Raw genomic sequence first — 12177 nt, 5'->3', positions numbered from 1 at the left:
CTAGGATGTGTCAGGTCAGAAATTCTGATACCTGAACAGCAATCTAAGAGCCCTATAGATCTTATACGGGCCTCTAGCAAAAATTAGAAGCCTGTGTTCTTCACATCTGGTATTTATCCCTGAAGAGTTAATTCCAGTGATAACGTTATCCAACCATATCAAAATTCATCTGGGTATCAAGGTAAAGTAAACTGCACTGATGGTGAAGCAAGTCTTCTCTAGATAGAAAAATTATTCAGGCAACATCAGCTTGTCTTACAGTTAGGTCTGGAAATAACTGGACACTGAGACAATTTTCATAATTATGTACAATGGATTTCAAATGAAACAACTGAGATGCAATTTAAGTGCAGACTTTAATCTTTACTTTAAAGTGCTGAGCAAAAATATCGTATGAAATGTCTGGGAATTGCAACCATTTTCATACTCAGTCCCCTTATTTCAGGGTCTCAAATGTAGTTGGACAAATTAACACTATCATAAATGTTCATTTTTAATACTTTGTCGAGAGTCCTTTGCAAACAATGACTGCATGAAGTCTGGAATGCATGGACATCACCAAATGCTGGGTTTCTACTTTGTGATGCTTTGCCACACCTTTACGTCTACGTCTTCAGTTGTTTGTGGGTCTTTCTGCCTTAAGTTTTTTTCAGCAACTGAATGTCTGCTTGATCAGTTTGAGATCATGTGATTGACCTCGCCACTGCAGAATATTCCACTTCTTTGCCTTAAATTCCTCAGTTGCTTTCGCAGTATGTTTTGGGTTTAGTGTCCATCTTTGAAGTGCCATCCAATAAAACTTCACTGAATTTGGATAAATCTGAGCAAAGAATATAACCCCATACATTTCAGAATTCATTCGGCTGCTTCTGTCACGTCATCAATAAACATTAGTGACCAAGTCCCATTGCAAGCCATTTATGCCTATGCCATCACAGTGCTGCCACTGTTTTACAGATGATGTGATATTCTTTGGATCGTGAGCCATTCCAAGCCTTCTCCATACTGTCCAAAGAATGATGTTTCAGAACTGGGCTGGCTTTTAAAGATTTTTTTTTCAAAGTCCAACCTGGGCTTTCTATTCTTGAGACTTATGAATGGTTTGCACCTGCTTGCTTGCTTGCAGACCAAGGATGACCTGTTTCACTTGCATTGAGAACAGCTCTGAACACATGTTGTGGGATCACAGCAACAGCTTCCAAATACGAGTGCTACATCTGGAATCAACCCCAGACCTCTATCTGCTTAATTGATGATGAAATAACAAAGGAATAGCCCACACTTCTTCATGAAGCAGCTTTTGAGTCAACTGTCCAATTACTATTGGTCCCTTGAAAAAGAGGGAACTGCATATTAGAGCTGTAATTCCTAAACATTTCCTCCAGTTTGGATGTGAACACTCTCAAATTAAAGCCGGGAGACTGCACCTTAAGCCCATATTTATTATTTAACTATAACTTGAATTTATTTTGGTAAACAGCTGAAATAACAGCACTCGTGCCAGTATCTAATTATTTCTGGACCTAATTGTAATTCTAAAAGCTTTATTCTTCTACAATGCTTCTGTTTTCCATAAGCGTAAGCATACAGTGGCGCCTCGCTTAACGGGCATTCCGTTTAGCAATGAAATCGCTTAGCGATGATTTTTTCGGAGTGTTTTTGCGTTTCATTTAGTGATGGTCCCTATGGGCGATTTTTGTTTAGTGATGGTTGGGACCACGCTTCGCATACCGATTAAATTTTGGGTCCCCTGTTTCGCTTAACGATGGTTTAAACAGCTTCAAGTTTGCTGTTTTTTTAAACGTTTTTCTGTTATTTATAAAGTTAAAGTTTACTGTTTAAAATGTTTGAAATCATAAAGTGCACTTAATAAACCCTTTGTTAACCAAATTTGACTTTGTTCTCTTTTTTAATATGTTATTGTATTTTGTCCCATTGTGATGCATTGAATAGGTTTCAATGTATTTCAATTGGGGAACCGCATTTCGCTTAGCGATGTTTCCTATGGCAATTTTCGCTTAAGGACGGCAGTTCGTTCCTATTGGAACGGATTATCCGGTTTTCAATGCATTTCAATGGGAAACTGTTTCACTTAGCGATGAAATCGCTTAGCAGTGATTTTTTCGGAACGAATTAACATCGCTAAGCGAGGCACCACTGTACTTCAAAGTTGTTGAAAACATGTAACTTTCTGAGAAGTTACAGAGCATTTTGGTTACACTGAAATCAGTATTACAACTATGGGAAACGACACGAGCAAATACAGCGGTGCCTCGCAAGACGATTTTAACTCGTTCCACGAAAATTGTCATCTTGTGATAAAATCGTCTTGCGAGGTTCCCTATGCATCGGTCTAAAAAAAAAACACACACGTCTTGCGAAGCATCGGTAAAAAAAAAGTCTTGCGAAGCACGTTCATAGAAAAAAAGCCTTGCGAGGCACCATAGTGATCGCAAAAACCAATTGTCTTTTCATCCCGCGAGGCAATTGTCTACCGAGGCACCACTGTACTCAAACAGAAATCCATTCTTGCAACTTGTGAAAAGCTACAAGTACGACAATCATCCAAAATCATTCTTACAACTAGACCAAGACTGTACCAAACCACTTCTGATCTGGCACAGATTTTCCACATGTAGGGTAGAAGCAGGAGATTCAAGAGCTTGGCCAAAGATGACCTCCCCGATATTTATATTGTTTGCAGTAACAACGTTAGACACTTCTGGAAGGGGAGATGAAGGGACTGCTGTTCTTTCCAGTCATGGAATTGGAGGTACCTAACATTTAAGTTCATGCCCACCACAGACATGATACTCAAGTCTTCTTCAAAAGCCAAGTCAGCTTTCTTAGTATTACCCTGTTTCCTCTAAAATAAAGACAGGGTCTTATATTAAAGTCTACTCCAAAAAACACATTAGGGTTTATTTTCAGGGAATGTCTTATTTTTTTCATGTACAACAATCTACATTTATTCAAATACAGTCATGTCATCTTCTTCTGGTTGCTGTACAATGGTGGATGGCGGGATTTCACTTAACTGGGGCTTATTTTTCGGGTGGGGATTAACATACTGCGAAAGCATCAAGGTTGCTCTGGAAAAAAACACATTCTTTTGCTACAAGTCTTCAAAATCCTTACCAAACCTTACCACCCTCTCTTTGGCTCCTGAGGTCACATTTCACCTCAGTTTCACCTAGAGATCATCATACCTAGGCATCTCCTGTATCCAGGAAGATCGTCCCCAGTACTGCTCAACTGCCAAACTCCTCTTTTTATTACCTGCTTTACTTTTGTCTCTGACATCTCCCTATATTTTGAAGTAACAGAGGTCTATAACTTCCAAAAGGATATCCTACAATGTAAAATGTTCACAAATCAAATATTAATCTAAGAAAAGCAGTATATTATTTAACAGGCACAATACTCACTTGTTCCTTACTCTTCTTGAGTCTTACATTCTCTTCTTGCATACGATGAAGGTCAGACTTCAGTTTCTCTTCATTTAACTTAGCTTCATTCAGAGCTAGCTGCACCTAAAAGTGTGAGATACATGGTGCAAATAAGGCAACAATCTACAACAATCGACTACAATTCTTAGAGTTTAGAACTTGCTTTTAGTATTTAAGACATAAAGATACTTTAAAAAGAGGTGGCTGTGTCAGTCTGTGCTAGCAGACTTATCCATAAAATCTCATATTAAAATATAAGTTAATCTTTAAAGTGCCATGTTTTCGTCTTTTTGTTTGTTTTTTTTTTTTTGCTTGACAAAGACCATGTAGTTTTAGATGTTTTACCTCAGAGAGTTCTGCAGAATGAAATGTAATGGTTTCTTGCAACTTCTCCAAAGTCTTCTGTGCTTCTGTGAGCTATAAAAACACACATAAAGTTTTCATTACAGCAACACATTTTACTGCCGTCAGAATACTGTATTTTGGTTTGCAACTTCCAGCTACCTGAAGGAGCACGTCCAACAACTGGGGACAATGAACATCACACATGACATTTACTAAAAGACAGCAGTTTGCCTATTCCAGTTGTAACATTGTATCTGCCAATATGTAAATTTAATAAAACAATTGGCTAGCTAAGCTCACCTCAGGATAAGAGAAATTCTAAGACTTTTTCTAGTTCATACCAAAAAATCAAATCCAACTGGAGGTGATCAAACTGGCTAATTTCAAAAACAGATTCATTTGCTCCTTAAGTGAAGGAGGAGCTTGACCAATCCTGTCTAAAATCGTATCACTGTTAGTTCAAAAACTAACAGAACTATAGTGATAAAGTGAGATGGAAAACCTCTAACTAACCTTGATTAAAAAATTTATTCATAAATGGTTTTAAGTATGCAAGCCAGGGTGTAACTCTGTAAGATAGAAGTCTCTGCTAGCCTCACCCATAGCATGGAGAGAATGCTGGCCTATCTTACAAGTTGTATGAAGCATTCTGAATTCTGAAACCCACTGGCCAAAATCCTGGTGTGCAGTTACACTTGCATAACACAAAGTTATTCAAAATTCACACCTCCTCATGCAACAGGATTTCAGTTAATATATAACAATTAAGTATTATTATTCTATGTAAGGTCAATACCCAGGATCTTGTTCAATCAAACAATTTGTGCAATGGACTATAATGAAGCAGTTTCATTTTTATGCCATTTGCATGAGGAGACATTAAATATCTCCTTGCAGAATTTAAAGTCAGGCTCTCTCAATGGGAAGCACTGCACCTGCAAGCAGTGGCAATTAGGCCTTACTCCACGGGCAAAGCTTTACACTTAAGAGTCTGAGTAGGATTCTTGGGAAAAAAAGGTCTTCCCATTCTTAGAGAGAATCAATGCAAGTAATACTTTATACAACAAGAGAAATTAGCATCTAGAGATTTGATAGCTCAAGTGAGTTAGGTATCTGGCTGCAGAGCCAGATGTAGGGAGTTCAATTCCTGGCTGTGCCTCTTCTGAGTAGAGCCAGCTTGTGTGGCCTTGGGCAAGCTCCCCCCAGCAGAAGGGAATGGTAAACCATTTCTGAGTATTCTCTACTTGGAAAATCCTGAAAAAGGTTGCAATAAGTCAGAACTGACTTGACGGCACATGTTTATTTATTCTACAGTAAGCACCAAGACAAGGTACTACAACACAAATACACATGTAACAAAATCAGTATACAGTGATGCCTCGCTTGACGACGATAATCCGTTCCAGCAAAATCGCCGATCGCAAAACCCCATCGTAAAGCGGATTCGTAGTGGAGCGGGGTAATCTTCAAGCGGGGTACCACTGTAACTGCACTAACATAAAATAAGTGAACTGTGAACTATGGTTCCTCAGCCAGATAAAATCTGGAGTTTGAAAACATACTTTTGAACCAGGGCAGTATCGGATAAATATTTTGTCCATGATAATAAAGATGACATAATTCTCCAATATGCAAACTGCCAGTGGCAAAGAATAACTGCTTACTTGTTCTTTTTTCTTTGCGTTGTGCTCTCTCTCAATTTCTAGCATGGTGTTTAAATTTTTCACTCTGTCATCTAGAAGATGATTTGTTTCTTTAAGCCCCCTGACTGTGTCCTGTGAGAGAAAATTGCAAGAAGTGTTTTTGTTTGGGGAAGGTTACTACATTTAAACATAACAGAAAGAAAATCTCTTTCTCATACCTTAAGCTCTGCAGTTTCATCAGAAAGATTAGAATTTTGTTTCTGTGTTTCTTTAACAGATTCCTTTGCCTCCTTTATCTATTTACAGTAAAAAGAAAAACATTTTTTAAAAAAGGTTACTCACATTATAATTTTATATTCAATATTACAAATTGTAATTTCTCTATTATATTGTTACCAGAAAAGAGAGTATATATTTAAGTTATATATTTATCTGCAAAAAAAAATTTAGATACTCAGGCACCACTATACCTTTTGATCATATTCTGACATCTTCTCTAGAATTTCTGTCTTTTCTTTCATAAGGCTACTAATTTTTTCTACAAGTTGTTTTTCTGTCACTAGAAAAAAAAATACAAAACACGAAACAATTTTCTGAAGAACTGGACAACTTTATTAACCCTTATGCACCTCAAGTATCTCGACTATGAGCTACCAACTTCCACCCCAGCTTCTGAACACTGATGTCCCTCTTGCAAGGACTGGTGAACTTAGACAGCAATTCATGGCAATGACAGAGCTTTGATCATCGATTTCAGTCTGTACAGTCCAATGACTAAGTGTTCATGTCACAAAACTGTCTTTCATTTTCAGTGTAATTTTGTGTTATTTTATTATTTGCTTATGTTATACTGGAAGCCGCCTAGAGTGGTCGTATAGACCAGATGGGCAGGATATAAATCAAATAAATAAATAAATAAATAAATAAATAATAAATAATTTCAACTCTGGAGCAAAGAGAAAGTTGCTCCTCATACTGAAAGCTACAGATACATTATAATGAGATGTTAAAGGCATGGGATTTTGGACACGTCTTGGAAACAGTGAGAAAGAGAGAACGTGGCTATTAGAAACAGCCAGATTCAAAAGCCTGCATGTGCACTAGTCTTTTTCAGGCCTCCCTTTCTCCCACTTAAGTGGCATTAAACAAAACATGAAGATATGTAGTGATATAGTACAATCCATCTGTGTACAGGGAATCGCCTGTAATAAATTACATAAGGATCTCTGGATCTCAGCCCTCATTTGTTCCTCAGACAGATGACATACAGAGTATCCAGATAATACAGATGATAGTATCACATTAGAATAACAAAAACTATTTTTTTACCTTGATACATTCTACTCTTCACCTAAAAAAGAAAGAGATAGGACAATATTATGAGAAAAACTAGGTGATTTTATTAATATAATTATCATCTAACAATGTGAAGTAAACATAGTCAATAACCAGTTCTTTGGTTTCACCTGTTTGATATACCAACACACATACTCTTTCCAAGGCAAGTATCAAGTGACATTACACAAGCAAGCTTAAAGCAAATTCTATTAAAAGCTTCTAGGTCAATGTCCTATTTCAAATTCAGGCCAAAGGTTTGTTTACTGAGCTGCTACCTGTGTAGAATAACTTCAACTTCCACTTTATTTCAAAGCTGAAACACATGTTTACATGTTTGTCAAAGTACATGAAACCAACATTTGCTCTCAGCATAACTTTTCTTCAATTATCCATCTATCCAAAACTTTCAGGTGTGAAGTAGATGCCTAGAATTTTGCCCCATTAACTTGAAATCTAGCTGCCCATCACATCATTTTCAAATTTGCTGTGTTCTAATGTTAAGCCAAGTACTTTCAGTAAGTGCATGTTTAGCACATTTACTCTTATGTCCAATTATCTTCTATACCACTGGTTCTTAACCTTGGGTTACTCAGGAGTTTTGGACTGCAACTCCCAGAAGCCTTCACCACCAGCTGTCCTGACTGGGGTTTCTGGGAGTTGCAGTTCAAAAGCATCCGAGTAACAAAGGTTAAGAACCACTGGTCTATACTATTTTACTCCATAAGGTACTAAAGTGGTCACTTACCTTTTTTTTGTCTGTTTAATTTAATACCACTCTCCCCTGACCCAGAAATAAACACTTTCTATTCTACGAACATCCCAAAGTTGTCTGATTTTGGAAGCTAACCAGGGTTGGGGGTGTTCAAGATCTGGATGAGAGACTATCTGACATTGCCATAGTTTGGAAAGGGCTGGCAAGGATAATGTGATGCTGAAAAACAGCAATGGAAAGGCCAAAGCATAGCACTCAACTGTTCTAAGGAATTCAAGATTTCTGCTGAGATAATTCCAGTTGTGAAATCTCAATTAAAAAAATATCCCATTCTTTCAAAGGACATGTTTTTATGGAAAAATTAATTGCTTGCAATGTATACTGCTATAACACTGCTATGAGTTACTATTGTGGTTCCATATAACCTGATATTTTTCTCACCCATGAAAAACTGGTTTGTACTCATTCTAAGCTTCTAATTTTATTTGTCAGCTTTCCCCAAGGCAACACTCCCCAGCTGTGTTGGAGTATAAGCCACATCATCCCCGACCACTGGTCACATTGGTTTGACTGATGACTGTTCCCTCCAAAACAGTATTCTGGAGGCAGCCATGATAGAAGTTTGATTTTAAAATGCAAATAAACTGGAAACACAAATATATTATTTTTACAATTTCTCCTTTAATTTTCATTTTATGAATTATAAAAATTGAAAATATTACAAAGACACATCTGTCCATTTATTATGATTCAGTGACTACAGTACAAAAGTACAGATGCAAGTATCAAAATATATTTTTCAGACTAATGGGACCCATTTCCAACTCTGCCTTGATATCCGCCAAACTCTTAAGTTGTAGCAGCACATTGACTCTCCTTACTGACGTGCAGGTTGTGTTTCTGGGTACATACCCAACTGGATGCACACCTCAGAATGCAATCAGCTTCTTGCTAATGAGTGAGAATTTTCTACCAAGATGTTCATGATTCCCCAAATCAAAGCATATATCAGCAATAAAATTCTGGCTGGAATCTCTTAAAATATAAAGCAGTAAATAAAAATACAAACTATATTCTTTCTTCTTAATTATGTTTGGCACCACATGATCTGCAAATATTTCAACAGTGTAAGTAAGTGTCTGATCAAGCAACTGAGTATATTTAACTCTGAAAGTTTACTTACAGATAGGCAGGTCCTCCAGAAGAAAATGGCAAGTGTTGCAAACCCCACAAAAGCTGTGATGATAATGGGCTCCCAAGGAAGTCCATGGAAGTCAGGGCCAGGCTGCATGGCTTCAGGCAGTGTTGAAACCAGCTAGAACAAAAGAGATAGAGTTCAGCAGCCCTACTCCCAAGTGTTCATCCTATATCTGTTAAACTTCTTCCCTGGGCCAAAGATCTAGTGCCCATCACACAGGTGAAGACAAGAAAAAAACTCGTAATACAGATTTCAAAAAGGTAATAAAAAGGTGTTCTCAGAAAGAACACACAAAACATCAGCTATAGCTAAGAATTCAATTTTCTCCTGGTTACAATTTTCATAATAAATTTTCTTCTAATTTTTAAAGTACCCCCGACAATAGGTTACTGCTGGGTTTTTTTTAAAAAAAACAAGGACCATTACATACATAGATGCAGAAAATTACACTTAACATTGATTAGGCTTTGATTTGATAAACAGTAAGAGTATAAGTGTTCCTCCACAGAAACCTCAAAAGAAAAAACACATCATCACTATTGAAATTCAATATCCAAATTCTAAAATTTCTCAAATTCTAAATGTTTTAATCATTACAATCATTGTCATCAGCCAATCAGTTTTAAATGTTTGAGAACAGCAAGATGCATGAAATGTAGAAATCCTATCAGAAGACAAAAAAAATTATTGCAATATATTTCATATAAGAAGTTACTTTTATTGACCTACCCAAGGAAATCTAGGAAGGGATCTGTTGGGTTCACACTCAGTAATCTGTCCCATAAAATGACAGTGACACTAATTAAAAGTACCAGAGAAAAATAAGTTCCCTATGATTTTTTTCATAAGCATTTTGAACAACAGAATTTCAGGGTGATACCAAAACAAGACTGCAACTAAGTCATTGTTAATGTTGTGTTTTACTTACATCCAAGAAAACAGATGGCACTGGTCTTAAATCTCTTGAATTCCAGATTATACCATTTTACAAAGATAAATAAAATTTAAAATATTCCACTACTGTATTACTGGACCATTAAGGACCTGCTATTCCTCCCTAACACCACAGCTTTACAACATCTTGTTATTCCAGCATCAGTCTCAAAAGTTAAACACAATTCGATTAGGAACATATTCCACTAGTTACAACACACCAGATCTACAGTATATGTTTTTCCCTGCTCCTGTTCACCATAGTAACAGCAAGACTCTCCAGCAACTTTCTCTTTTCCCTTTTTTGTCAGGGGTGCGGAAGGAAGTTACTTGTTAACTTTGCCAGAGGTTGGAATTACTTTATACAAGAACCTCCAGCTTCAGAACAACAAGCATTTCACTTCATAAACAATTCCCTACAAGATCTGGAGGGAAAGCCTTTTAAAAAGATTAGCAGAACTCTTCTATGCTCTTCATTGCTGTGAACAGAAGAATAACAAATCCCACAAAACCAGCTCAAAGCATGTGGCCAGCTCCACAGAAGCCTCTTTTTTGCAGGTTGCTTTCGTTTTTGTTTTTTGTGCATAAAGCAATAAAACACCACCTGTCGTCAGGATGACTGTTAACTAGATCTTGCTTTATGCAAGCGGAGATACGCCGGCTTTCAGGGAAGGAGAGGCACAAAAGAGCAAGGAGAGGGCAAAGAAATCTTCGGACTTTCCGCACGGTATATGCTGTCAACACGGGTGGAAGGACATTCCTCCTCCCCTACAGTATCGACAAACCTCGGCTCAACGTCCACCCAAGTCCTCCGACAACCGGGTCCATGGGCCTACCGGCGGCCTTTTCTCCCCCACGCCCCCGGCGGTTACCTTCGCGCGCGCCCCCCAGCCGCTCCCGCCTCGCCTCTGCTCACAGAACCGCGGCAATTCTGACAAGCAGGCGACCACCGGGCTCCCTGGCGGAAAGCACCGACGTTGCCCCGCCGGCAGCTGAGGCGACAAGAAATGGTGGCCCCGAAGCCCCGGCCCCTTCTCACCTGAAGGAGGCGGCCCGTGAGAGACGCGTAGCCCCGGGAGAGCGGCCCCAGGAGTAAAGTGGCAGCGCCGCCTGGGGGGCTGGAAGGAGGGGCGGACTCCATGGAGACGGGAGGGGGAGGGGAGAGGAGGGACGTGGAGGGGGGGGGAACGATCCGCTCGTTGATTCAGGGAGGAAGAGGAGGCGGCGAACTTTGCCTCCGCCGTCCCCCCCTCCCGTCAGGATTCCCGAAGGGCCACGTCAACTCACGCTAACCGGCCTCCCTCTTCCCCCCCCCGTGACCCTTTGAACGTCATCGGCTCGTGCCAGCAATTCGGGAGAGGCGGTTAGGGAGGCCGGAAGCAGGAAGCGTTCTGCCGGTTTCCGACCGGAAACGACGACTTTAAAAGGGTGTCTCAGTACTATTGGCCCGGAGGATTTATTTAACCAAACGCCCCCTCCCCCGCTTAAAAAACAAACAAACCTATTTTGAAAGTAAACAGTAATTAAGATGGGTAAAGTGGGCTTTACATAGCAATACGAGAGTAAATTCGATAGCAGGGAGAGGGAACGCTTGGCTTTCCAGGTAACGGTGGACTAGAATTCCTACAAATTCTTAGTTTGTTATGCTGTGTGTGGGGCTGGTGGAATGGAAGGCCAAATATTCCCTCTCCCATTATTCTAGAGGCACTTTTACTCTTGAAAAACAGATTACAGCTATTTTTCCTCCCTCGTCATTCAGTGGAGAGGAGGGGGCTACAATTAGGGCAGAATTGTGGGCCTGGAAGAGAGAGGGGGCTGCACTGTTGAAATGGCCCAATCCCTGTCTCCTTGGAAGTGACTCCAGTTCAGAGGTGCATATGAGGGAAAATGTGTGTAACCATTTCAGTATTACTGTCTTTTAACCTAAAATTGCCCACCCATGTACTGATTTTGTCCACTGCATACATAGCCTTATAAAAGGTCCTTCAGAAGAGGTAACACCCGTATGTTTTCTTAGGAGTAAGTGCCATTGAAATCAATTGCTTTTAACACAGGAGTTCAACACACACTGATATGGAGGGGTTGCCATCAAACTCACTAGGACCTTATTTCTGCACAGAATAAGTTAGCTTCATAACTTCTGATTTTCAAATATGTAATTATATATTATCCACACAAACAATATGTATATTTTAAGCAGAAAAAATGCTTACCATCTTTGCAAGTGGTTGCATATTCTCCTTTGCTAATAGTATTGCACCATCAAAGGCAGCAGGAAAATGTGGAGCAACAGAGTCTACTTCAGATGGATTATTGCTGTCTTTCATTGTATCACCCTTGTCTTTAGATAGACCTTAAAGTTCAAGAAAATATTTCAGAAATTATTTTCATTAAATGTTGTGTTTTTAATTTTAATGTTTTCTATAACGACTTAAAAATTGTGTCAATGATGACCATGTTAGTCTACTGCAGAAAATCCAACACATTCTTCTATCGACCTGTACATTAGTGCTCTTCAATGTATGAACTGTTATCTATTGGTGTGTGTGTTGCAGAAGA

The 12177-nt window shown here is 39.0% G+C and overlaps 1 protein-coding gene and 1 long non-coding RNA gene across 4 annotated transcripts in view; one reads left to right on the top strand and one right to left on the bottom strand.

The window, feature by feature from the left end:
- MIA3 (MIA SH3 domain ER export factor 3) overlaps positions 1 to 12177 on the bottom strand; it is a 40124-nt gene that overhangs the window by 9179 nt on the left and 18768 nt on the right. For 2 of the 3 annotated variants that reach the window (XM_020786542.3, XM_020786543.3), the window contains exons 6-13: positions 11832 to 11971; positions 8671 to 8802; positions 6767 to 6788; positions 5908 to 5996; positions 5656 to 5733; positions 5459 to 5569; positions 3795 to 3866; positions 3429 to 3533 (exon numbers count right to left, since the gene is read on the bottom strand). In XM_020786542.3, the coding sequence (XP_020642201.3) occupies positions 3429 to 3533; positions 3795 to 3866; positions 5459 to 5569; positions 5656 to 5733; positions 5908 to 5996; positions 6767 to 6788; positions 8671 to 8802; positions 11832 to 11971 (749 nt within the window). The other variant, XM_078382972.1, reaches the window with a different exon arrangement.
- LOC144585798 (uncharacterized) overlaps positions 1 to 12177 on the top strand; it is a 338116-nt gene that overhangs the window by 318944 nt on the left and 6995 nt on the right. The gene's annotated exons all lie outside the window — the stretch shown is intronic.

The sequence above is a fragment of the Pogona vitticeps genome, chromosome 1 (assembly GCF_051106095.1).
Source record: "Pogona vitticeps strain Pit_001003342236 chromosome 1, PviZW2.1, whole genome shotgun sequence".
NCBI classification, from domain to species: domain Eukaryota; kingdom Metazoa; phylum Chordata; class Lepidosauria; order Squamata; family Agamidae; genus Pogona; species Pogona vitticeps.
This window is presented reverse-complemented; position numbering and strand designations above follow the sequence as displayed.